This window comes from Schistocerca americana, chromosome 4, assembly GCF_021461395.2.
Source record: "Schistocerca americana isolate TAMUIC-IGC-003095 chromosome 4, iqSchAmer2.1, whole genome shotgun sequence".
Taxonomy (NCBI): Eukaryota; Metazoa; Arthropoda; class Insecta; order Orthoptera; family Acrididae; genus Schistocerca; species Schistocerca americana.
Genome location: NC_060122.1, coordinates 111314518 through 111342185, shown reverse-complemented (window position 1 = coordinate 111342185; position 27668 = coordinate 111314518). Strand labels below are relative to the sequence as shown.

Genomic DNA, 27668 nt, shown 5'->3' with positions numbered 1-27668 from the left:
TTATACCTATTTCTATGCCATCAGTGTTTGCTAACGTTATTGAAAAGGCTGAGTATGTAAGGATAATTGATCATTTTATATCACATAATTTGCTATAAAATGTACAGTTCGGCTTTAGAAGTAACTTAACAACTGAAAATGCTATATTCTCTTTTCTCTCTGATGTAGTGGAAGGATTAAAAAAAAGGTTTCCAACGCTAGACATATTTTTTTATTTAACTGTTTTAATTGTGTTGAGACCATTGCGGAATACAGAGAGCAGTTCGCAAATGGTTCACCTCTTACTTCAACAACTGACAGAAAAAGGTATTATTCGCAGTGTTGAGAATGGCTATGATGTGGGGTCTGAGTGGGGTACGGTCAAATGGTGAATGCCTCAAGGATCAGTGTTGCGGCCACTCCTGTTCCTTATTTATACAAATGATGTGCCCTTTAGTATTACCGGTAACTATAAAATATTTCTGTTTGCATGGTAGTAAAGGATGTTGTGTGCAACACTCGCCGGTTTCAAATAGTGCATTTCGTAACATAAGTTCATGGCCTGTAGAAAATAAACTAAAGCTAAATCACAGTAAAACTCAGTTTTTACAACTTCTAACACACATTTCAACAAAACCCGACGTTTTAATTTCACAGAATGGGCATATGATTAGTGAAACTGAACAGTTCATATATCTAGGTGTTCAGATAGAAAGATAGATAGTAAACTGCCATGGAAAGCCCAAGTTCAGGATCTTGTTCAAAGACTTAATGCTGCCATTTTTACTATTCGAACGGTATCTGAAGTGAGTGGTTGTTCGACACGGAAATTGGTCTAGTTTGCTTATTTTCATTCGCTTATGTCGTTTGGTATTACAAGTATATTTTGGGGTAACTCTTCCCATTCTAGAGGGATATTTTTGACTCAGAAAGGGGCGGCTCGGGCATTAAGTGGTGTAACTTCACGAACCTCTTGTCGATCCCTGTTCACTGTTCTGGGTATTTTGAGATTGGCCTCTCAATACATACATTCCTTACTGTCATATTTTGTTAACAGTATTACACTACTAGGCATTAAAATTGCTACACCTCGAAGATGACGAGCTAAAAACGCGAAATTTAACCGACAGGAAGAAATGCTGTGATATGCAAATGATTAGCTTTTCAGAGCATTCACACAAGGTTGGCGCCGGTGGCGACACCTACAACGTACCGACATGAGGAATGTTTCCAACAGATTTCTCATACACAAACAGCAGTTGACCGGCGTTGCCTGGTGAAACGTTGTTGTGATGCCTCGTGTAAGGAGGAAAAATGCGTGCCATCACGTTTCCGGATTTGATAAAGGTCGGATTGTAGCCTATCGCGATTGCGGTTTATCGTATCGCGACATTGCTGCTCGCGTTGGTCGAGATCCAATGACTATTAGCAGAATATGGAATCGGTGGGTTCAGGAGGGTAATATGGAACGCTGTTCTGGATCCCAACGGCCTCGTATCACTAGCAATCGAGATGGCAGGCATCTTATCCGCATGGCTCTAACGGATCGTGCAGCCACGTCTCGATCCCTGGGTCAACAGATGGGGACGTCTGCAAGAAATCAACCATCTGCACGAACAGTTCGACGACGTTTGCACCAGCATGGACTATCAGCTCGGAGACTATGGCTGCGGTTATCCTTGACGCTGCATCACAGACAGGAGCGCAAGCGATGGTGTACTCAACGACGAACCTGGGTGCACGAATGGCAAAACGTCATTTTTTCGGATGAATCCAGGTTCTGTTTACAGCATCTTGATGGTCGTATCCGTGTTTGACGACATCGCGGTGAACGCACATTAGAAGCGTGTATTCGTCATTGCCATACTGGCGTATCACCCTGCGTAATGGTATAGGGTGCCATTGGTTACACGTCCCGGTCACCTCTTGTTCGCACTGACGGCACTTACACTGGACGTTACATTTCAGATGTGTTCAAAATGGTTCAAATGGCACTGAGCACTATGGGACTTAACATCTTAGGTCATCAGTCCCCTAGAACGTAGACCTACTTAAACCTAATTAACCTAAGGACATCACACAACACCCAGTCATTACGAGGCAGAGAAAATCCTTGACCCCGCCGGGAATCAAACCCGGGAACCCGGGCGCGGGAAGCGAGAACGCTACCGCACGACCATGAGCTGTGGACTCAGATGTGTTACGACCCATGGCTCTGCGCTTCATTCGATCCCTGCGAAACCCTACATTTCAGCAGGATAATGCACGACCGCATGTTGCAGGTCCTGTACAGGCCTTTCTGGATACAGAAAACGTTTGACTGCTGCCCTGGCCAGGACATTCTCCAGATCTCTCACCAATTGAAAACGTCTGGTCAATGGTGGCCGAGCAACTGGCTCCTTACAATACGCCAGTCACTACTCTTGATGAAGTGTGGTATCGTGTTGAAGCTGCATGGGCAGCTGTACCCGTACACGCCATCCAAGCTCTGTTTGACTCAATACCCAGGCGTATCAAGGCCGTTATTACGGCCAGAGGTGGTTGTTCTTGGTACTGATTTCTGTGGTTCTAAGCGCCCAAATTACGTGAAAATGTAATCACATGTCGGTTCTAGTATAATATATTTGTCCAATGAATACCCGTTTATCATTTGCATTTGTTCTTGGTGTAGCAATTTTAATGGCCAGTACTGTAGCTTAATCCCAAGAATAAGCAGTTTTCACTCAGTTAATACTCGACAGAAATCAAACCTGCATTTGGATCGGACTTCCTTAGCTCTTGTGCTGAAAGGTGTGCAGTATACTGCTGCAGCCATTTTCAACAAACTACCAACGGAATTCAAAAATCTTAGCAATAACCCTGGCGCTTCCAAATCGAAACTGAAGAGCTTCCTCATGGATCACTCCTATTCTGTCGAGGAGTTCCTTGAAAAATTAAGCTGATTCTTGTATTGTTGATTGCCATTACGTAAACTTATGGCTTGACTTTTTTTGGGCTCATAAAACTTTTATTTTTATCTGTTATTACTTTTATGTAGTAATTTCATGTACTGACACGTTCCATGACGTTGGAGATTTGCTCCTGACTTTGGTCCTACGTAACTGGACGTGTAAATAAATAAATGAAACTTCCTGGCAGATTAAAACTGTGTGCCGGACCGAGACTCGAACTCGGGACCTTTGCCTTTGGCCGGGAAGAGTACTACCAACTGCCGGCCGGAGTGGCCGTGCGGTTCTAGACGCTACAGTTTGGAGCCGTGCGACCGCTACGGTCGCAGGTTCGAATCCTGCGTCGGGCATGATTGTGTGTGATGTCCTTACGTTAGTTAGGTTTAATTAGTTCTAACTTCTAGGCGACTGATGACCTCAGAAGTTAAGTCGCATAGTGCTCAGAGCCATTTGAGCCATCTACCAACTGAGCTACCCAAGCACGACTCACGCCCGTCCTCACAGCTTCACTTCCGCCTGAGAGCTTCTGTAAAGTTTGGAAGGTAGGAGACGAGGTACTGGCTGAAGTAAAGCTGTGGGGACGGCGCGTGAGTCGTGCTTGGGTAGCTCAGTTGGTAGAGCATTTGCCCGCGAAAGGCAAAGGACCCGAGTTCGAGTCTCGGTCGGGCACACAGTTTTAATCTGCCAGGAAGTTTCATATCAGCGCACACTCCGCTGCAGAGTGAAAATCTCATTCTGGAAACATCCCCCAGGCTGTGGCTAAGCCATTTCTCCGCAATATCCTTTCTTTCAGGAGTGCTAGTCCTGTAGGTTCGTAGGAGAGCTTCTGTAAAGCTTGGAAGGTAGGTGACGAGGTACTGGCGGAAGTAAAGCTGTGAGGACGGGGCGCGAGTCGTGCTTGGGTAGCTCAGCTGGTAGAGCACTTGCCCGCGAAAGGCAAAGGTCCCGAGTTCGAGTCTCGGTCCGGCACACAGTTTTAATCTGCCAGGAAGTTTAATATCAGCGCACACTCCGCTGCAGAGTGTCAATCTCATTCTGGAAACAAGTAAATGACTAAAGACAGGGAAATGATGGAGGAGGTGTGGCGCAGCAGTGAGGCAGTGCAGGCTGACCTGCGGCGTGCTGCAGAGCACCGACATGATCCAGGCGGCGGCCAGCAGGTAGCGGCCGCGGCGCGCCACGTCGCTCAGCTTCATCGGCTTCAGCACCGCGAAGTACCTGTGAACACCACCAGCAGTCACAGCAGCGCGTCACGCAGGACGCCCTTATAACCTCTGATCAATACATTACCCATCTGGGAAAGAACTTTCCAAAAGCCAAGGTCGCATACAGGGTGGCGCACGAAATGTTTTACCAATTGTTTCTTTCACAATTTACGACGCACATTAGATATCCCGCTGGGATCTCTACAGCAGTACCAGCAGAGCTTGGAAAAACAAATGAGTTACGAAATGACGTGTAATTCACGATACTGCCGCTAGGAGACTAGTAAGCAGCAATGGCTGACAATGGAGGACTGACGACACAGCAACGATCGGCAATTATGTTACTTTTTCATGAAACGAAAAGCCTTGTTGTGACTCAGAGGCGTTTTCGACAACAGTTTAACACACGATGGGTCCCTTGCAAGAAGACCATCCACAGGCTTGTAATGGTACTTGAGTTACGTAACCATTACGGCACCTCACCTGAACCTCTCGATACCAGTAACATTCTACTGTGTTTCTGTAAAGTAGTTGACGTATTTCTGAGACAACATTCAGATTTGATCTCATTAATGCAGAAGTACTTTGATACATCGATATGTTTATATTGCAATGATATTATTCTTATGTGTATTCTTTCTTTTGTCACTATGATCTTTGACGTACTTGTAACTCTTGATTTTTGGGCGCGTAAGCGATTATTAGTTAGCTAGAGTGTCGGACCTTGAGAAGGACAAGTCTTGGACGTCATGTTGAAAAGACGTATATTGTAGTCAATTTATAAAATGTGAACTTCAACAGTGATGAACATGTTTTCAAGTATGTTTTGTATTGTGAAGTGATGTTTTGTGTGTTATGTGATATTGCCACAAAATCAATAAAAAGGAAGTGTAACTTAAATTCGGAGTGCTGACTATTTTGTTGCATCACCATTGTGCTAACTTTGAAAGGTTTAATCTTCAAGAATGGTTTGTGAAGCGCATCTACAAAACTTTTGAATATACCAGAATAAAACCTAGGCCTCTTTGCATCCGATCTTGGAATCATCACCACCTACAGTTTCGACGATTGAGCCATGATTTTACAACGAGACCAGCGTGGGAAATACCAAAAGATGAGTGCCTAGTTTATTTATTATTACATGAAATGACTTTATTAACTGTGCTCTAATGACACCTGCCACATAATAACTTTGCTGTTGCCCGAAAATGCAGTATTTAGCAGCGTGAGCAACACCACAATCATTGTTAAATTTTGACCTTTGTCGTGGTAGGGTTGTTAGAGGTTGTAAGATTAATTTGTACAGGAAGGAAGAGTATTGGAAGAGAAGTGACCTCGTCCTAAGCCTGTTCGTTCGGCGGAGAATACTGAAGCGATACGAGTTGCTGTACAGAGAAGTCCCGGGAAATCGCGTAGAAAGGCAGCAGTGCAATTGGGAATATCCAGACGCTCCGTTCAACACATTCTTGAAAGTGACCTCCATGTGTACCCATACAAGATGATTTGTGCACAGAAGCTCACTGAAGAACACAAGCAGCAGAGACTACTGTTTGCTCAGTGGGCGGAGGATAGGAAAGAAACTTTCAACAACGTTTGGTTTTCAGACGAGGCGCGGTTTCATTTAGACGGTGTGGTTAACAAACAAAATGTATGCTTTTGGGCCACTGAAAACCCACAAGTGCTTCATGAACGACAACATTATGCTCCGAGGATTATGGCGTCGGCAGCGATTTCCAGTCGCGGACTTATTGGATCCTTTTTCTTTGAAGTAACTGTGAACAACGAGCGTTATTTGAGTGTGCTTCGCAATAACTTCATTCCACAGCTTCTGCCTACTGCCTTGCCCTTCAACAAGCAGTGGTTCATGCAAGATGGAGCAAGGCCACATACTGCAAACACTGTGTTGGAGTTTTTACACGAGCGTTTCGACATGCGGATCATTTCACTCAGGTTTCCAAGTCGCTTCAATGACGGATAAAATTGCCCCCCCCCCTCCCGCCCCCCCCTAATAGTCCAGACCTCAATCCACGTGACTTTTTTCTTTGGGGGTACCTAAAGGAAAAATTATTCCCGAAACGTCCACGTGATTTAATGGAGCGCAGAAGACTTATTCTTGAAGCTTGCAGTGAAGTTACGGAAGACATATGCCGTACGGTAATCACTAACTTCAGTGTTAGTTTTAAGGAAGTTAGGAAACGAAATGGTGGACATATTGAGCATGTGCTGAGTTAGAACAAATCTCCATGGACAGCTCTTCATTGTAGTATATTTCCCTTTCAGATTGTATTGACAATAAAGTTTATATTCAAAATCAAAATGGTAACACATTAGGTGCGCCACCCTGTAAATTAGTCTTTATTGTTGACAACCAGCTTCCACAGTGTAACTGTCATCTTCTGGTCTGTAACATAATGCACATACACTGGACGAAAGTCACGGGATCCCTCCTAAATTCGCGTCGGATCCCCTTTTGTCCGGCGCTGTGCAGCATCTCGACGTGTCATGGACTCAACAAGTCGTTGGAAGCCGCCTGCTGAAATATTGAGCCATGTCGGGTCTATAGCGTCCATAATTGTGAAAGGATTGTTGGTGCAGAATTTTGTGCCTCAACTGACCTGTCGATTATGTCCCATAGATGTTCGATGGGCCTCATATCGGGCGATCTGGTGGCGAAATCTTTTGCTCGAAATGTCCAAACGTTCTTCTAACAAATCGCAAACAATTCTGGCTTAACGACATGGCGCACCATGATCCAAAATATTCTAACGTTGTATGGGAAAATGAACTCCATGAATGTCTGCAAATGGTCTACAAGTAACCTAACATAAACATTTCCAGGCAACGATCCATTAAGTTGCACCAGATGACTTAGTGAGTTCCTTGTAAACACAGCCCACACCATTATGGAGCCAGGACCAGTTTGCTGCTTTGTGGCCAGATGGTGGGACTTTGGGAATTTGTGGGTGACTGGAGGGATAAGACATGGGAGATCTGTTGTTGTACAAGGTGAGATCCTTGGTATAATTGGAAAGGGACTGCTCATCACTACAGATGCGACAGCAACAGGTGGCAAAGCTGTATGGAAGGGATTTCTTGGTATTGAATAGGTGCCAGCTCTTGAACTGGAGGTATTGCTGATGGTTGGTAGGTTTGATATCGATTAAGTTACTGATACAGCTATCTTTGAGGTAGAGGTCAAGATCAAGGAAGGTGGCTCATTGGATTGAGGAGGAGCAGGTGAAGCAAATGGGGAAGAAGGAGTTGAGGTTCTGGAGGAATGTGGGTAGGGTGTCCTCATCCTCGATCCAGATCACAAATGTCATCAATAAAACTTAACCATGTGAGGGGTTTGGGGTCCATGAATGGGCTGGCACAGATGGTGCGATATGGGCACTTTTATGAAGTGTTATCTGTAAGTTTCAGAAATTCTGTTATAAAAATAAGAATGTTTCTTTAAAAATTAATTTCCTGTTTCAGCTTCAAGGTAAAATCGTATTACGCATTTGGTTGAGATAGATACAGCAAGCAGCTGCACCAAGTCCACTGTAACTATAAAAAACAAGGGTCTTCTTTTGTCACTTCTACTACAAACCTGCCGATAAATGCAGATGTATCTATTGTCACACAAACCGGCGCAGGTACCATGGTGTCTCCAGAAACCTTAAAATTAATGCTAACTTTCATTATGTAGCAATTTTTGTAGTTCAGAAAGTTTGTATTTTTTTCCTGCAGACTGTCAACTTCCTTACCCTGTGTATTCGTTGGTCAAAACAAATTGTGAAAGTATGCAAGGACATAGCATCTATATCTCGGCAACACAAACTTTTCTTTATCTATTAGTTGACCACAATAATATTGCACCTGGGAGTGAGGGTGCTTCAGTCGGCTTATGATGAGTTTTTGCCATGATATTTCAAGAGGATATGCTGTACTACTTGATAGCATTACAGAGCCACGACCAGCTTGCACAGTCCCTTGTTGACACCTTGGGCCGATGACGTCACGGGGTCTGCGCCGCACTCGATCCCCATCATCAGCTGTTACCAACTGAAATCTGTGCTCATCTGGCCACGCCACTGTTTTCGAGTCGTCTAGGATCCAACCGATATGGCCACTGGCCCAGTAGAGTCGCCGCAGGCGATGCCGCGCTATTAGCAAAGGCACTCGCGTCGATCGTTTGTTGCCATTGCCCATTAACCCCAGATTTCGCCTAACTGTCGTAACAGATACGTTCGTCGTACGTCACACATTGATTTTTGCTGTTATTTTACGCAGTGTTGCTTGTCTGTTAGCGCTCACAACTCTACGCCAACTCTGCTGCTCTCGCTCGTTAAGTGAGCGCTGTCGGTCAATGCGTTGTTCGTGGTGAGACGTAATGCTTGATATATGGAGTTCTCTGCACGCTCTTAACACTGTGGAATATCGCATGCGTCTAGTTCCAACTATCGTTTCGCGTTCAGAGTCTGTTAGTTCCAGTCGCGTGGCCATAATCACGTCGGAAACGTAAACATGAATCACACCAGTACAAATGACGGCTCTGCCAATGCACTGCCCTTTTTTACTTTGTGTACGCGATACTACCGCCATCTGTACATGTATATGTCGCTATCCCATGACTTTTTTCCCCTCAGTGTACATCATATACAGGATGCGTCAAAAAATGTATACACTCTTTGAACTGTATAGACAATTTATTTCCCGTTCTACAAGGTTAAATATCTGTGAGAAAGTAATGTTATGTTTCTTCAACAGGTGGCAGCAGTGGCAAGGAAGTAACTGCAACATGGCGGACGTGCGTTTGAGCTTTGAAGTGCGGAAGCAGATAATTAAGTGGTACTGGAAGCTGCGGTTCGAAGGCAGTGGAGAAGTGAGTATGGTACAGAACCACCTTCAAGGTTAACAATTATACGTTTACGAGACAAATTCGAAATTCATGGAACATTGTGTGATGTACATAAAGGTCGATCAGGGCGACCTCGTACAGCTACAAGTGATGATCTCACAACTGCGGTCTTGGAACTGTTTCAGCGTTCGCCTCAAAAATCTTCAAGCCAGGCGGCACGTGAGGGTAATGTAAGTGCTAGTAGTGTGCTACACATTCTGAAGAAAGGCAGGTTTAATGTGTACATTCCACGGCTGGTGCAACAGCTAAGTGACGGCGATCCAGATCGAAGGTTAGAATTTTGTGAATGGGTCCAGGAGATGGTGAGACGTGAACCGGGATTTATTGGTCGCATGAAGGCCAATTCAAACTCAATGGAACTGTCAATAGGCACAATTGTGTGTAATGGGCTGAAGATAAACCTAACATTACACTTGGAAAGGCTGTGATTTTGCCTGGTGTAAATGTGTGGTGTGGCTTGTCTGCAAGGGGACTCATTGGGCCTTTCTGATTTGAAGGTACTGTTACTGGAGAAACGGACCTAACAATGCTAGCTGACTCCACATTCCCTGCCATTCGTGCATTATACGGTAATGATGAGTTTTATTTCCAACAAGATGGCGCCCCGCCGCACTATCATAGGAACGTACGAGCATACCTGGATCACAATGTGCCAGTTCAGTGGATAGGACGCATGGGACCAATCGAGTTTCCTGCACGCTCTCCAGACCTCACGCCGCTGGATTTCTTCTTATGGGGTACAGTAAAAGATGAGGTGCACATACGTAAACCACGTAACCTGGACACACTTTGGAATGAGATTCAGGCAGTGTGCGCAGAAATCTCATCGCACACTTTGGTACGATGTACGGAATCAGTGGTGACTCGTACTCAGAAATACATTGATGCTGAAGGCCACAAATTTGAACGTTAATCACATTTGCAAAGTACATTTATTTTTCCAATTGGACTTTAAGCTTTCCATTTCCAGAAATTTAACATTTTAGAACGGGAAATAAATTTTCTATGACGCTTCACAATGTGTATACATTTTTTTGATGCACCCATCATCATTTATGAAAAAAGTAATTGAGAAAAAAATTTTTGTTTGACGTTACCAATACCGAAATGGAAACTAAATTTACATATCTTCAAAGAATTTTGTTTGTAAAATGTCTTCCATTATGACTTCGTACTTCATGCAATGTTGTCATTATGGTGGATAAAATACAGCGCAGGATACACAGATTCGTTACAGTTACAAGCACCTTCTGTACGTGGGCATGCTCTCATACATAGCAATGACAGAGCATTGTTAATTCTTAAAATGTACGACATACAGAGTGTTTATAAACTGGTTATGCAAAAGCAACATGTAATTGCAAAAAGGGTAAATAACTTAGAGAAATGTTTGTTACAGCACTGACTGTAGTATATCTTAAGTATTATTCCCGCCTAACACTGTTAGTTCCTGACGTTCCCGCTGGGTGGCATGCGCGAATGAGTAATTCCAACAGTCTTGTTGGAGTCGTATGTAGAGCACGCACAATAATGTGTCCAGTAGATGTGCAGTCGTGCGGATGTCGGAGGTGGCAGGCGCTGTACGGAAAATGCCGAGCGCACGGAAAATGCCGAGCGGGGAGTGGGAGAGGGGGGGGAGTGCCATTCCATTCACAGCAAGCCTAAGCTCACGTTTCTTGTATATATTAAGTGGAACACCTACACACCCACACTTGCACGGTGTCCACTCAAAAAGATCTACTTCATCACTGTTGTGGTTAGTATCCAAAAAGAATTCCGCTGAAAATGCAACAAAAACAGCAATTTATTTTCGCATGGCTTGTTAACCATTTGTAACTCAACAGAGCAACGTCACGAGTGGCTAATTTGGAGTAAAACCTATATTTCTCATGCAGCCATGTAAAAATTTGCTTCTTTTGTCAAAACACTGAGAAGTTTACACAATGTCACCTCACTAAGATGCTGTGAAGATGTAATCGGGAGAGTTTTCTGAAACAGTGATTCACTAATTTTATTAAAACAAAGTAATGTCATAGATTACGAAAAAGCACATCCTTGGTACAAAAATAAACGTGTATTGTCTTCACGTAGGTTGTTTCAAAACCCACACGATTTCTCGTTCCACTAGCTATTGATGCCCCTTAAAATATGCAATCTTTGAATCTCACACTTGGCACACTGCGAAAATTTCATGTCTCTACCAACAGTACTTTTTTAGAAAACGGGTCATTTATTGCAAAAACTGTAGTTCAGAGATATTGAGGCTTAAAACTTTTTTTATTAAAATTATTATACAGAGTTACACTTCTGCGTCTTTTGTGTACTAGAATTGCCCTGGCTCATAGTCTGTGTCTTCTTCAGCGTCAGAACAGCCTAGTGCTTGCCTCCTCCTTTTCTTTCTTGCTTCTTTTGTCATTTGCTGATCATCTAAATATGCTTCACGTACATGAAGCTCATCCAGTTCCCACAGTCTTTTAGTTGTGTTCTGTCCAAATTTTACGCCTAACTTCTCCAGAACCTTAAGTCTTTCTTAGTCCCCACCATTAAAAGTTATTACAGCATCAGACACTGCTAACTTTAGAGTCACAAGGCCAACAGATACCTTTTTAGGCACACAGCACCACACAACATTATTGAAGGTCTTTTTAACATTTGGGTTTCCCATAAAAACACTTCTTTAGTAGTGCAGGAGTTGCCAGATCTCTGTAAATAGGTTTGATTGGCTCCATTACTGCCAAAGGAAGAGAATGTTTACGTGTAAAGTGATGCAGGGTGCCAGAAAATTCAGCTTGCCTATATTTACACCATGTGTTTGGTGAAGGTGGACACAAAGCATGACGTGGCTTTTCATCGGTTGATATTTTATGAAAGAACGGGTAATTTCCAAGAATGATTGCCTATCGAAGTCGCGGGGTCCAAACGATACATATCGGACGTGGGATCGTAAATCGATCATGCGACTCCGGTTGCGGGCGTTGTGATAAATTATTTGTGATCGTCATTTTTATATGTTTCCCGTTGTTCCCGTAGTTGCTTTAAATTACATACCTCCGCGAATTATTTGTGAGTTGCTAGGGAAAATCAGACTATGTCGTTAGTGAGTGGGATGTCTGATGTTCTTGATGTTTCTTCAGCGGATTCACTCACATGGAAAAATCTAATTCCATGTTTATCCAGGGTAGAAAATTGTTTGACTTTTTGTCGCAAATATGGAGTACTACAGGACGAGGGTAGAAGGGACTGTGTAGATTGTGGTGGTGCGAAGTGTGTAAAACTTCGTAAGAACAGTTTCGATGCTGAAATACCGTACAATTTCATTGCGAACAGTGCGGAAAACGAAAGAGTATCACGAAGAACACATGGTTCGACCCGTCCAAATTATCCATCCAGACCACCGTAATGGTCTTTAACATGACGACAACAAAGACAACGAGTAAGGTAAGTCGTCTCCTTTGCAACTGCAAGTATTTTTTAACGCTCTTCTTTTACCATTGCTGTAGTGACCACCGTAAACATACTCATAACGTCCGCAACAGGAGTCGTATGATCGATTTACGATCGCACGTCCAATATGTATCGTTTGGATACCGCGACTTCTTGGAAATTAGCAAAAAACGTGCTCCACACAGCTCTTTTCATCTTCTCTAAATTGTCACAATTATCTCTAATGGGCTTCCCATAATATTCCCGTAATTCATCAAGTACTTTGTCCGTTAATTGTCAATGATTTGTTTATTCGTAATGCCAACTTCTGAGACGTAGCAGTAGGTACAAAACAAAGCAATTCACAGCCTTGTAGACTGTGTAATTCCCAAGATTTGACTGCTGAACGTGGCAGTATATGCGTAGCCGCGAAATTTGACAGTCACATCTCAACATTCAAAATATTATTTGAAGGTCTCACAATTGTCTGATTTTAATGTATTGTATACTAAAACGTTCAGGAAATTCCAAAGTACATTATGGAGTAGAAAACAGAAAATGTCAAATTTCAACGAATTTCACGTACAATGTCCCCCCCCTAGGACAAAAATTGGTCACTCCGCATTGGCCACCGTATCCTGCGCGGACTTTAACAGTGCAGCAGGTTCTCATTGTTGTTTATGGTTTCTTGAACCCAAACCCGTTACTATCTGTTGAGGATATGTGAACAAACATTTTCCAGCGTGCATAGTTGCGCACAAGATATGATGTGCAGAGTGCATTAGACTCTAGCCAAATGTAATAATATGTGTTGTGCGAATAAAGCAAAAGTTTATTTTGTCCCTTAAATAGTTGTTACTTGTCACTTAGCTGCGTTAATCTGCATAAACTGCAACACTATCGTACAATGACAATTTTTTTACGACTAGATACCTCAAGCCACAAACATCGAAGACAAACTATTTCACCGAAAAACGCTGTGTGTCACGTAAGACGCCTGCTCAGTGTCGGCCAGCAGTCTCTGACGCAGCAGTTGAACAACTACATTTGTAGCCTGGGTAAATCAATGAGACGCGTCAGCTTAGAACTGGATATATCTAGTGTTACAGCACTAAAAGTATTATTCCATAGAAAAGCGTAATTCAAACCCCAAAAATTGAAAGTTCACAGGATCTGGCAGGAATGTGATTGCAGACGAGACATTTGTCGTGTTACAAAAGGTAGCCACATTGAACTTTTGTAAATAAAACTTGAGGAGATACTGCATTCAGTGCTGTATAAAACATTTCTGTAAGTTATTTACCTTTTTCACAATTAAAGGTTACTTTTGCATAAATAGTTTATAAGCACCCTGTACAGTAAGATACACATTTGTACATCCGTTTACGTCACTTGGCAGACACATCCCGGACCCACATTAGCCAAAGTATGTGGTGCAACTAGATGGCAGTTAGGCAAAGATAAGGAGTGTAATACACTCCTGGAAATTGAAATAAGAACACCGTGAATTCATTGTCCCAGGAAGGGGAAACTTTATTGACACATCCCTGGGGTCAGATACATCACATGATCAGACTGACAGAACCACAGGCACATAGACACAGGCAACAGAGCATGCACAATGTCGGCACTAGTACAGTGTATATCCATCTTTCGCAGCAATGCAGGCTGCTATTGTCCCATGGAGACGATCGTAGAGATGCTGGAAGTAGTCCTGTGGAACGGCTTGCCATGCCATTTCCACCTGGCGCCTCAGTTGGACCAGCGTTCGTGCTGGACGTGCAGACCGCGTGAGACGACGCTTCATCCAGTCCCAAACATGCTCAATGGGGGACAGATCCGGAGATCTTGCTGGCCAGGGTAGTTGACTTACACCTTCTAGAGCACGTTGGGTGGCACGGGATACATGCCGACGTGCATTGTCCTGTTGGAACAGCAAGTTCCCTTGCCGGTCTAGGAATGGTAGAACGATGGGTTCGATGACGGTTTGGATGTACCGTGCACTATTCAGTGTCCCCTCGACGATCACCAGTGGTGTACGGCCAGTGTAGGAGATCGCTCCCCACACCATGATGCCGGGTGTTGGCCCTGTGTGCCTCGGTCGTATGCAGTCCTGATTGTGGCGCTCACCTGCACGGCGCCAAACACGCATACGACCATCATTGGCACCAAGGCAGAAGCGACTCTCATCACTGAAGACGACACGTCTCCATTCGTCCCTCCATTCACGCCTGTCGCGACACCACTGGAGGCGGGCTGCACGATGTTGGGGCGTGAGCGGAAGACGTCCTAACGGTGTGCGGGACCGTAGCCCAGCTTCATGGAGACGGTTGCGAATGGTCCTCGCCGATACCCCAGGAGCAACAGTGTCCCTAATTTGCTGGGAAGTGGCGGTGCGGTCCCCTACGGCACTGCGTAGGATCCTACGGTCTTGGCGTGCATCCGTGCGTCGCTGCGGTCCGGTCCCAGGTCGACGGGCACGTGCACCTTCCGCCGACAACTGGCGACAACATCGATGTACTGTGGAGACCTCACGCCCCACGTGTTGAGCAATTCGGCGGTACGTCCACCCGGCCTCCCGCATGCCCACTATACGCCCTCGCTCAAAGTCCGTCAACTGCACATACGGTTCACGTCCACGCTGTCGCGGCATGCTACCAGTGTTAAAGACTGCGATGGAGCTCCGTATGCCACGGCAAACAGGCTGACACTGACGGCGGCGGTGCACAAATGCTGCGCAGCTAGCGCCATTCGACGGCCAACACCGCGGTTCCTGGTGTGTCCGCTGTGCCGTGCGTGTGATCATTGCTTGTACAGCCCTCTCGCAGTGTCCGGAGCAAGTATGGTGGGTCTGACACACCGGTGTCAATGTGTTCTTTTTTCCATTTCCAGGAGTGTAGTTACAGCCACAAGATGGCTCTTACGCAGGCATCGTAAAATAATGGCGTAAATTATTATTATTGTCATTGTGAAATGTAAAGAGAACATAATTTAAACTATGATTTTAAGATGCCTCTGTAAGAGTGATCTAGTGGCTGTAACTACACTACTGGCCATTAAAATTGCTACACCACGAATATGACGTGCTACAGACGCTAAATTTAACCGACAGGAAGAAGATGCTGTGATATGCAAATAATTAGCTTTTCAGAGCATTCACACATGGTTGGCGCCGGTGACGACACCTACAACGTGCTGACATGAGGAAAGTTTCCAACCGATTTCTCATACACAAACAGCAGTTGACCGGCGTTGCCCGGTGAATCGTTGTTCTGATGCCTCGTGAAAGGAGGAGAAATGCTTACCATCACGTTTTCGACTTTGATAAGGTCGGATTGTAGCCTATCGCGATTGCGGTTTATCGTATCGCGACGTTGCTGCTCGCGTTGGTCGAGATCCAGTGACTGTTAGCAGAATATCGAATCGGTGAGTTCAGGACGGTAATACGGAACGCCGTGCTGGGTCCCAACGGCCTCGTATCACTAGCAGTCAAGATGACAGGCGTCTTATCCGCATGGCTTTAACGGATCGTGCGGCCACGTCTCGATCCCTGAGTCAACAGATGGGGACGTTTGCAAGACAACAACGATGTGCACGAACAGTTCGACGACGTTCGCAGCAGCATGGACTATCAGCTCGGAGACCATGGTTGCGGTTACCCTTGACGCTGCATCACAGAGAGGAGCGCCTGCGATGGTGTACTCAACGACGAACACGGGTGCACGAATGGCAAAACGTCATTTTTTCGGATGAATCCAGGTTCTGTTTACAGCATCATGATGGTCGTATCCGTGTTTGGCGACATCGCGGTGATCGCAAATTGGAAGCGTGTATTCGTCATCGCCATACTGGTGTATCACCTGGCGTGATGGTATGGAGTGCCACTGGTTACACGTCTCGGTCACCTCTTGTTCGCATTGACAGCACTTTGAACAGTGGACGTTACATTTCAGATGTGTTACCACGCGTGGCTCTACCCTTCATTCGATCCCTGCGAAACCCTACATTTCAGCAGGATAATGTACGACCGCATGTTGCAGGTCCCGTACGGGCCTTTCTGTATACAGACAATGTTCGACTGCTGCCCTGGCCAGCACATTCTCCAGATCTCTCACCAATTGGAAACGTCTGGTCAATGGTGGCCGAGCAACTGGCTCGTCACATTACGCCAGTCACTACTATCGATTAACTGTGGTATCCTGCTGAAGCTGCATGGGCAGCTGTACCTGTACACGCCATCCACGGTCTGTTTGACTCAATGCCCAGGCGTATCAAGGCCGTTATTACGGCCAGAGGTGATTTCTGAGGTTTTGTGCATCCAAATTGCGTGAAAATGTAATCACATGTCAGTTGTAGTATAATATATTTGTCCAATGAATACCCGATTATCATCTGCATTTCTTCTTGGTGTAGCAATTTTTATGTCCAGTAGTGTATGTACACATCTTATCTCTGCGTCACTATCATCCAATTGCACTTCATACTTCGGCTAATGTGGAAACAGGTTGCATGTAACATGTCACGCAGCCGTAAACAGATGCACAAATACGCATTTTACTAGATGTCGTATGTTGTAAGTATTAGCAAGCCTATGTGAGTGCTACGCATGTGAACATGCGCATGTGCACAAGGTTCGTTTCAGTTGTAAATGGTTTTATTTCTTTGACAAACCCGTGTATCAATTTGGTGCATAAGTAGCGTTTTCGTTTTTCATGTTGGTATTTCGGTAGCTTTGGCTTTATTTATTGATTATTATTTTTATTTGTTGTTCACTGTTGCTATTTGAATTTGCATATTGTCATTTTATCATCTGAAAATAGTGAGTGGAGTTGTGGACGCAAGAAAATGGAGTGCCGAGCGGAGGAATTGGAACATTTCCGACATATTCTTCTGTTTGAGCTCAGTAGAGGGGTGATAGCAGCGGCGACAGACAGAAACATTTGTGCTAGGTATGGGGATAATGCTATTGGACAGAGCTCGGCAAGAAAACGGTTTTGTCGTTTTAAGGAAGATAGTTTTGACATTGGTGCCTCTCCACGTTCAGGAAGAGCTTTGCGCTTTGATGAAGATCGTTTAAATGAAATAATCCACAATGAGTCAGTTTTCTCGCAAACTGACAAATGTGATAAACTGCGATCATTCCAGCACAGTGCAACATTTGCATTCACTGGGGAGGTTCAAACACCAGGTGTGTGGGTACGGGATGCTCTAAGCCAAAATCATAAAAATCGGTGGGTGACCATGTGTGCGTCTCTGCCTGCTCGTCATCATTGGGTCGCGAACAACACCGACCATTCCTATCCCGTATCGGTACTGGCGTCGAGAAATGGTGTCCTTGTGCTAACATCAGGAAAGGAAAGGATTGGAAGAAACACAAACAAAGCAGCAACGCCTCCAGACAACATAATGTTGTACATCTGGTGGGACAGTGACGGTGTGGTGTACTGCGAATTGCATCTGAGAGGTGTAACCATCACTGCTGACATTTATCGCCAACTGAGACGTCTTGCAGACACAATCCAAGAACAACGACCAGGAAGACTCTTTGAAGTGATACTCCTCGGCGATAACGCCCGCTCGCATTCTGCTAGACTGAAAAAAAAAAAAAACCACTATGCAGGAGATGGGTTGGAAAGTCGTTCCACTCCCACCTTATTCATCTGATATTGTGCCCTCAGATTTTCACCTTTTTGCTCTATACTGAACAACTTTCAAGAAACTTTTTTTCCGGACGATAATGCGCTTCGAATATGGCTCGATGAATTCTTCACCTCAAAACCACATGATTTCTACATCGTTGGCATACTGTTATAAATAGTGAAGGACAATATATTATTGATAACAAAGTCTCTGTTATGTGTATTTGTTGCGCTTATTTAACTTATGGAAAACCGCTGGGAACTTACGCACCAACGTAATATAAAGTGTTGTAATTTATCCACCATAATGATAACATGAGGCACGAACTCCTAATGGAAAACGTTTTATAACAAAAATTTTTGAAAGTATGTAAATGTACAGTTTTCATTTCCGTATTTGTAACGTCAATAAAAAAATTTTTCTTAATTTTTTTTAAAAATCATAATAGCAGATACACTATGTTTCACGTATATTCACTATATTACAGACCAGAAGATGACAGCTAAACGGTCAAAACCGTTTGTCAGCAATAAAGACTAATTTATGCGACGTTGGCTTTTGAAAAGTTTTTCCCGAAGTAAATAATAAATTGCTCCTTCTAATTCCTCAATATGAGAAAATTCAGACACACTATCCATTTTCTTCAGCTGATCTTTCAAGACTATTTGCATCTCTTGCATGTAACACTTCTACCGTAAATGGACATATTTTTCCATGAAGTCTTTTTTTTCCTGTAGAGTCTGCTACGTCCCGAATAACCGTAGAACTTTCAGTTGTTATTTCTTTATTTCACTGAAAGTCAGTTTCCTTACAGCTACATTTTTATCTTATTTTTATATTTATCTCACGCACAAGAAGTCGAGTACATGACAATATTGTCTCATCTTCAGGTAACTGTTAGGTGTGCTTCGTGAATCGAATATCGCAAGTAATTTAACTATCGTTCAATCACGGAGGTGCAAGAAAATAAAAAAATAGAGCTACAAGAAAACTGACTTCCATCGGAATAAATAAACACAGATGTTCCATCACCATCAACATAGACATATCGAGAAATCTTATAAAGACTTTTATAAAAAGTACTCGCATTCTAATAAACAGATGTGGGAATCAATTACAAAAAATAATTACTAATGAAGGAGTAAGAAAAGTGTGTGGACTATCACTTGTTTTCTTAGTATTTACACTGACTTCACTCTTTGTAAATGGAGATGTAAAGTGAACAACGGAATTACAATAATGAATGACGAGTACCTGAGTGTGCTCCTGTTTGTGGATGATGTAGTTTCATTCAAAAGAATGCTGATAACGCACAAAGATCGGTATACTAGCTCAACAAAATATGCAATAAATACAATTTAAAAGTCTAGTGATGAAACGAAAATAATGACATACCAAGGAAAATATCCATTTAGGCCAAGAATTGTTTTAGATAATTCGGGTTTGGGACGATGCTTAGGCTGTGATCCCCCACATGAACCATGGACCTTGCCGTTGGTGGGGATGCTTGCGTGCCTCAACGATACAGATAGCCGCACCGTAGGAGCAACCACAACGGAGGGGTATCTGTTGAGAGACCAGACAAACGTGTGGTTCCTGAAGAGGGGCAGCAGCCTTTTCAGTAGTTGCAGAGGCAACAATCTGGATGACTGACTGATCTGGCCTTGTAACACTAACCAAAATGGCCTTGCTGTTCTGGTACTGCGAACGGCTGAAAGCAAGGGAAACTTTTTTTTTTTGGTCATCAGTCTACTGACTGGTTTGATGCAGCCCGCCACGAATTCCTTTCCTGTGCTAACCTCTTCATCTCAGAGTAGCACTTGAAACCAACGTCCTCAATTATTTGCTTGACGTATTCCAATCTCTGTCTTCCTCTACAGTTTTGACCCTTACAGCTCCCTCTAGTTCCATGGAAGTCATTCCCCTCATGTCTTAGCAGATGTCCTATCATCCTGTCCTTTCTCCTTATCAGTGTTTTCCACATATTCCTTTCCTCTCCGATTCTACGTAGAATCTCCTCATTCCTTACCTTATAAGTCCACTTAATTTTCGACATTCGTCTATAGCACCACATCTCAAATGCTTCGATTCTCTTCTGTTCCCGTTTTCCCACAGTCCATGTTTCACTACCATACAATGCTGTACTCCAGACGTACATCCTCAGAAATTTCTTCCTCAAATTAAGGCCGGTATTTGATATTAGTAGACTTCTCTTGGCCAGAAATGCCTTTTTTGCCATAGTGAGTCTGCTTTTGATGTCCTCCTTGCTCCGTCCGTCATTGGTTATTTTACTGCCTAGGTAGCGGAATTCCTTAACTTCATTGACTTCGTGACCATCAATCCTGATGTTAAGTTTCTCGCTGTTCTCATTTCTACTGCTTCTCATTACCTTCGTCTTTCTCCGATTTACTCTCAAACCATACTGTGTACTCATTAGACTGTTCATTCCGTTCAGCAGATCATTTAATTCTTCTTCACTTTCACTCAGGATAGCAATGTCATCAGCGAATCGTATCATTGATATCCTTTCACCTTGTGTTTTAATTCCACTCCTGAACCTTTCTTTTATTTCCATCATTGCTTCCTCGATGTACAGATTGAAGAGTAGGGGCGAAAGGCTACAGCCTTGTCTTACACCCTTCTTAATACGAGCACTTCGTTCTTGATCGTCCACTCTTATTATTCCCTCTTGGTTGTTGTACATATTGTATATGACCCGTCTCTCCCTATAGCTTACCCCTATTTTTTTCAGAATCTCGAACAGCTTGCACCATTTTATATTGTCGAACGCTTTTTCCAGGTCGACAAATCCTATGAAAGTGTCTTAATTTTCTTTAGCCTTGCTTCCATTATTAGCCGTAACGTGAGTATTGCCTCTCTCGTCCCTTTACTTTTCCTAAAGCCAAACTGATCGCCACCTAGCGCATTCTCAATTTTCTTTTCCATTCATCTGTAAATTATTCTTGTAAGCAGCTTCTATGCATGAGCTGTTAAGCTGATTGTGCGATAATTCTCGCACTTGTCAGCTCTTGCCGTCTTCGGAATTGTGTGGATGATGCTTTTCCGAAAGTCAGATGGTATATCGCCAGACTCATATATTCTACACACCAACGTGAATAGTCGTTTTGTTGCCACTTCCCCCAATGATTTTAGAAATTCTGATGGAATGTTACCTATCCCTTCTGCCTTATTTGACCGTAAGTCCTCCAAAGCTCTTTTAAATTCCGATTCTAATACTGGATCTCCTATCTCTTCTAAATCGACTCCTGTTTCTTCTTCTATCACATCAGACAAATCTTCACCCTCACAGAGGCTTTAAATGTATTCTTTCCACCTATCTGCTCTCTCCTCTGCATTTAACAGTGGAATTCCCATTGCACTCTTAATGCTACCACCGTTGCTTTTAATGTCACCAAAGGTTGTTTTGACTTTCCTGTATGCTGAGTCTGTCCTTCCGACAATCATATCTTTTTCGATGTCTTCACATTTTTCCTGCAGCCATTTCGTCTTAGCTTCCCTGCACTTCCTATTTATTTCATTCCTCAGCGACTTGCATTTCCGCATTCCTGATTTTCCCGGAACATGTTTGTACTTCCTCCTTTCATCAATCAACTGAAGTATTTCTTCTGTTACCCATGGTTTCTTCGCAGCTACCATCTTTGTATCTATGTTTTCCTTCCCAACTTCAGTGATGGCCCTTTTTAGAGTTGTCCATTCCTCTTCAAGTGTACTGCCTACTGCGCTATTCCTTATTGTTGTATCTATAGCGTTAGAGTACTTCAAACGTATCTCGTCATTCCTTAGTACTTCCGTATCCCACTTCTTTGCGTATTGATTCTTCCTGACTAATGTCTTGAACTTCAGCCTACTCTTCATCACTACTATATTGTGATCTGAGTCTATATCTGCTCCTGGGCACGCCTTACAATCCAGTATCTGATTTCGGAATCTCTGTGTGACCATGATGTAATCTAATTGAAATCTTCCCGTATCTCCCGGCCTTTTCCAAGTATACCTCCTCCTCTTGTGATTCTTGAACAGGGTATTCGCTATTACTAGCTGAAACGTGTTACAGAACTCAATTAGTCTTTCTCCTCTTTCATTCCCTGTCCCAAGCCCATATTCTCCTGTAACCTTTTCTTCTACTCCTTCCCCTACAACTGCATTCCAGTCGCCCATGACTATTAGATTTTCGTCCCCTTTTACATACTGCATTACCCTTTCAATATCCTCGTACACTTTCTCTATCTGTTCATCTTCAGCTTGCGACGTCGGCATGTATACCTGAACTATCGTTGTCGGTGTTGGGCTGCTGTCGATTCTGATGAGAACAACCCGGTCACTGAACTGTTCACAGTAACACACCCTCTTCCTATTCATAATGAATCCTGCACCTGTTATACCATTTTCTGCTGCTGTTGATATTACCCGCTACTCATCTGACCAGAAATCCTTGTCTTCTTTCCACTTCACTCCACTGACCCCTACTATATCTAGATTGAGTCTTTGCATTTCCCTTTTTAGATTTTCTAGTTTCCATTCCACGTTCAAGCTTCTGACATTCCACGCCCCGATTCGTAGAACGTTATCCTTTCGTTGATTATTCAATCTTTTTCTAATGGTAACCTCCTCCTTGGCAGTCCCCTCCCGGAGACCCGAATGGGGGACTATTCCGGAATCTTTTGCCTATGGAGAGATCATCATGACACTTCTTCAAATACAGGCCACATGTCCTGTGGATACACGTTACGTGTCTTTAATGCAGTGGTTTCCATTGCCTTCTGCATCCTCATGTCGTTGATCATTGCTGATTCTTCCGCCTTTAGGGGCAATTTCCCACCTCCGCCCTCTTTGACAAGGCCGTTGGCAGAATGAGACTGACTTCTTATGCCGGAAGTCATCGGCCGCCAATGCTGATTATTTATCAAAATTTAGGCAGTGGTCGGGATCGAACCCGGACCAAAGACGTTTTGACTATCAATCAAAGACGCTACCCCTAGACCACGGGTACTCCCTAAGGGCAAACTACAGCCGTAATATTTCCCGACGGCATGCAGCTTTACAGTATGATGGCGTCCTCTTGGGTAAAATATTCCGGAGGTAAAATAGTCCCCCATTCGGATCTCCGGGAGGGGATTACTCAAGAGGACGTTGTTATCAGGAGAAAGAAAACTGGCGTTCTACGGATTGGAGCGTGGAATGTCAGATCCCTTAATCGGGCAGGTACGTTAGAAAATTTAAAAAGGGAAATGGATAGGTTAAAGTTAGATATAATGGAAATTAGTGAGGTTTGGTGGAAGGAGGAACAAACGTTTGGTCAGGTGAATACAGGGTTATAAATACAAAATCAAATAGGGGTAATGCAGGAGTAGGTTTAATAATGAATAAAAAAATAGAAGTACGGGTAAGCTACTACAAACAGCATTGTGAACGCATTATTGTGGCCAAGATAGACACGAAGCACACGCCTACTACAGTAGTACAAGTTTATATGCCAACTAGCTCTGCAGATGACGAAGAAATTGATGAAATGTATGATGAGATAAAAGAAATTATTCAGGTAGTGAAGGGAGACGAAAATTTAATAGTCATGGGTGACTGGAATGCGAGAGTAGGAAAAGGGAGAGTAGGAAACATAGTAGGTGAATATGGCTTGGGAGTAAGAAATGAAAGAGGAAGCCGCCTGGTAGAATTTTGCGCAGAGAATAACTTAATCATAGCTAACACTTGGTTCCAGAATCATGAAAGAAGGCTGTATACATGGAAGAACCTTGGAGATACTAAAAGGTATCAGATAGATTATATAATGGTAAGACAAAGATTTAGGAACCGGGTATTAAATTGTAAGACATTTCCAGTGGCAGATGTGGACTCCGACCACAATCTATTGGTTATGAACTGTAGATTAAAACTGAAGAAACTGCAAAAAGGTGGGAATTTAAGGAGATGGGACGTAGATAAACTGAATGAACCAGAGGTTGTAGAGAGTTTCAGGGAAAGCATAAGGGAACAACTGATAAGAATGGGGGAAAGAAATACAGTAGCAGAAGAATGGGTAGCTTTGAGGGATGAAATAGTGAAGGCAGCAGAGGATCAAATAGGTAAAAATATGAGGGCTGGTAGAAACCCTTGGATAACAGAAGAAATATTGAATTTAATTGATGAAAGGAGAAAATATAAAAATGCAGTAAATGAAGCAGGCAAAAAGGAATACAAACGTCTCAAAAATGTTATCGACAGGAAGTGCAAAATGGCTAAGCAGGGATGGCTAGAGGACAAATGTAAGGATTTAGAGGCTTACTAGGGGTAAGATAGATACTGCCTACAGGAAAATTAAAGAGACCTTTCGAGAAAAGAGAACCACTTGCATGAATATCAAGAGCTTTGATGGTAACCCAGTTCTAAGCAAAGAAGGGAAAGCAGAAAGGTGGATTGAGTATATAGAGGGTCTATACAAGGGCGATGTACTTGAGGACAATATTATGGAAATGGATGTAGATGAAGATGAAATGGGAAATATGATACTGCGTGAAGACAGAGCACTGAGGACCTGAGTCGAAACAAGGCCTCCTTAGTAGACAACAGTCCATTAGAACTACTGACAGCCTTGGGAGAGCCAGTCCTGACATAACTCTACCATCTGGTGAACAAGATTTATGAGACAGGCGAAATACCCTCAGACTTCAAGAAGAATATAATAATTCCAATCCCAAAAAAATCAGGTGTTGACAGATGTGAAAATTACCGAACTATCAGTTTAATAAGTCACAGCTGGAAAATATTAACGCGAATTCTTTACAGACGAATGGAAAAACTAGTAGAAGCCGATCTTGGGGAAGATCAGTTTGGATTCCGTAGTAATGTTGGAACACGCGAGGCAATACTGACCCTACGACTTAGCTTGGAAGAAAGATTAAGGAAAGGCAAACCTACGTTTCTAGCATTTGTAGACTTAGAGAAAGCTTTTGAGAATGTTGATTGGAATACTCTCTTTCAAATTCTGAAGGTGGCAGGGGTAAAATACAGGGAGCTAAAGGCTATTTACAATTTGCACAGAAATCAGATGACAGTTATTAGAGTCGATGGGTATGAAAAGGAAGCAGTGGTTGGGAAGGGAGTGCGACAGGGTTGTTGCCTATCCCCGATGTTGTTCAATCTGTATATTGAGCAAGCAATAAAGGAAACAAATGAAAAGATCGGAGTAGGTATTAAAATCCATGGAGAAGAAATAAAAACTTTGAGGTTCGCCGATGACATTGTAATTCTGTCAGAGACAGCAAAGGACTTGGAAGAGCAGTTGAATGGAATGGACAGTGTCTTGAAAGGAGGGTATAAGATGAACATCAACAAAAGCAAAACGAGGATAATGGAATGTAGTCGAATTAAGTCGGGTGATGCTGAGGGAATTAGATTAGGAAATGAGACACTTAAAGTAGTAAAGGAGTTTTGCTATTTGGGGAGCAAAATAACTGATGATGGTCAAAGTAGAGAGGATATAAAATGTAGACTGGCAATGGAAGGAAAGCGTTTCTGAAGAAGTAAAATTTGTTAACATCGAGTATAGGTTTAAATGTGAGGAAGTCGTTTCTGAAAGTATTTGTATGGACTGTAGCCATGTATGGAAGTGAAACATGGACGATAAATAGTTTAGACAAGAAGAGAATAGAAGCTTTTGAAATGTGGTGCTACAGAAGAATGCTGAAGATTAGATGGGTAGATCACATAACTAATGAGGAGGTATTGAACAGAATTGGGGAGAAGAGGAGCTTGTGGCACAACTTGACTAGAAGAAGGGATCGGTTGGTAGGACATGTTCTGATACATCGAGGGATCACCAATTTAGTATTGGAGGGCAGCGTGGAGGGTAAAAATCGTAGAGGGAGACCAAGAGATGAATACACTAAGCAGATTCAGAAGGATGTAGGCTGTATTAGGTACTGGGAGATGAAGAAGCTTGCACAGGATAGAGTAGCATGGAGAACTGCATCAAACCAGTCTCAGGACTGATGACCACAACAACAACATAGGCTGTGATATAAGTTTTGATTTTAATTCAAATATTAAAAATAAAATACTAAATTCCAAGCTGTCTGTGGTACCGTTAGTAGAAGATCGACCCATAAAGTACCATGAAATGGCTGATGCTGTGAAGTTGAAAGCTAGGTTACCGCAAAAAAGTTAAAAATGAAACCAAAGCAGCAAAGATGAGGCTCATTAAGACGACAGAGGAATGCACACGATGAGAGATGATGGAAGATTTTAGTATAAAATTACATATTTTCAATATGAATGGAAAAACTTTATTCTGAAAATGGGAGACAAGAAGTAATGAGAGTGGCAGGTTATGGAATTCCTCGTAGAATTCTGTCCGATGATCCAAATGGGAAAAGGGATATTGGAAGATCTCGGAGAAGATGAGAATGGTTTTGTTTGTGAGTTGGGAACAGGCAATAGCGTAATGGTTGAAAGTAAGGCGGTGGTGATGATGACTTTCATCTCCTCTCCCTAAACGTAGAGCATGCTGTTTGATCACTGACTCAGTGAAGCGTGAGAAACTTTTGAGCCAAGTAGCCGACGAGCTGATATTGGAACAGGACCAGACCGAATTGGAAATAAATAGGAGGGTATTTGCACTCACAGCACGGGCCTTACATTCAAGGGAAAACTCCTCAAAACCTTAGAACTGGGGGAAGGGAACATTTTGACTTATGAGTGAGGTTCCGAAAGTAGTTTCTTGATTTTGGAATATAAGATGGTACACCAGGTGACACAAACAAACGCTATATGAATCCATACATGTTGCTGATTTAACGACAAAAGAGGCGTTAATGGAGGAATAATGACGTATGCGCAAAGCGCTGAAGAAGGGAAAGTAGCAGCAGATCGGCGTGCCCGAGGTTATTCGAGTACAGATCCCAATGGCAGACGGACGTGTACTGACAACATGGTCGCCAATGGAGGTGTGTGCTGTTGTCTGGCATGAATGGGCACATGGGACTAGTGTGGCCATCATCCACAAACGCCTACAGACCACGTATGGTGAAGAGACCACGTCTCATCAAATGTTTGGTTGGTGGTATTGCATGATCAGAGAAAGAAGGAAGAGCGTGGATGATAAGGTCCAAGTGGGTGTCCGTCAACATCCACGAATGTAAACAACAGTGCTAGAGTACAGCATATAGCGTCCGCAGAGAGGTGCATGAAGGTGTCAGATGTGGCGTCTACACTGAGTACTGTTCGTGCTCAGACCCGTCATATGCTCCATGCTATGTTGGGTTACCGAAGAGTGTCTGCAAGAGCCGGCCGGATTGGCTGAGAGGTTGTAGGCACTTCAGTCTGGAACCACGCGGCTGCTACGGTCGCAGGTTCGAATCCTGCCTCGGGCATGGATGTGTATGGTGTCCTTAGGTTAGTTAGGTTTAAGTAGTTCCAAGTTCTAGGGGACTGATGACCTCAGATGTTAAGTCCCATAGTGCTCACAGCCATTTGTCTGCAAGATGGGAGTCGGGAAGACCAATCCTCGATCTCAAGAGCGCAAGAACGGGCATCAGCCTTGATTACTTGATGTGG

The 27668-nt window shown here is 43.4% G+C and overlaps 1 protein-coding gene across 7 annotated transcripts in view; it reads right to left on the bottom strand.

The window, feature by feature from the left end:
* Positions 1–27668, bottom strand: part of LOC124613149 (adipokinetic hormone/corazonin-related peptide receptor variant I) — a 381190-nt gene that overhangs the window by 145605 nt on the left and 207917 nt on the right. For all 7 annotated transcript variants that reach the window (XR_006979611.1, XM_047141769.1, XM_047141771.1 and 4 more), the window contains exon 4: positions 4040–4145. Coding sequence is in view for 6 of the 7 variants with exons in the window: in XM_047141769.1 (XP_046997725.1) it covers positions 4040–4145 (106 nt within the window). In the remaining variant the exon portion in view is untranslated. The remainder of the gene's footprint in view (positions 1–4039; positions 4146–27668) is intronic.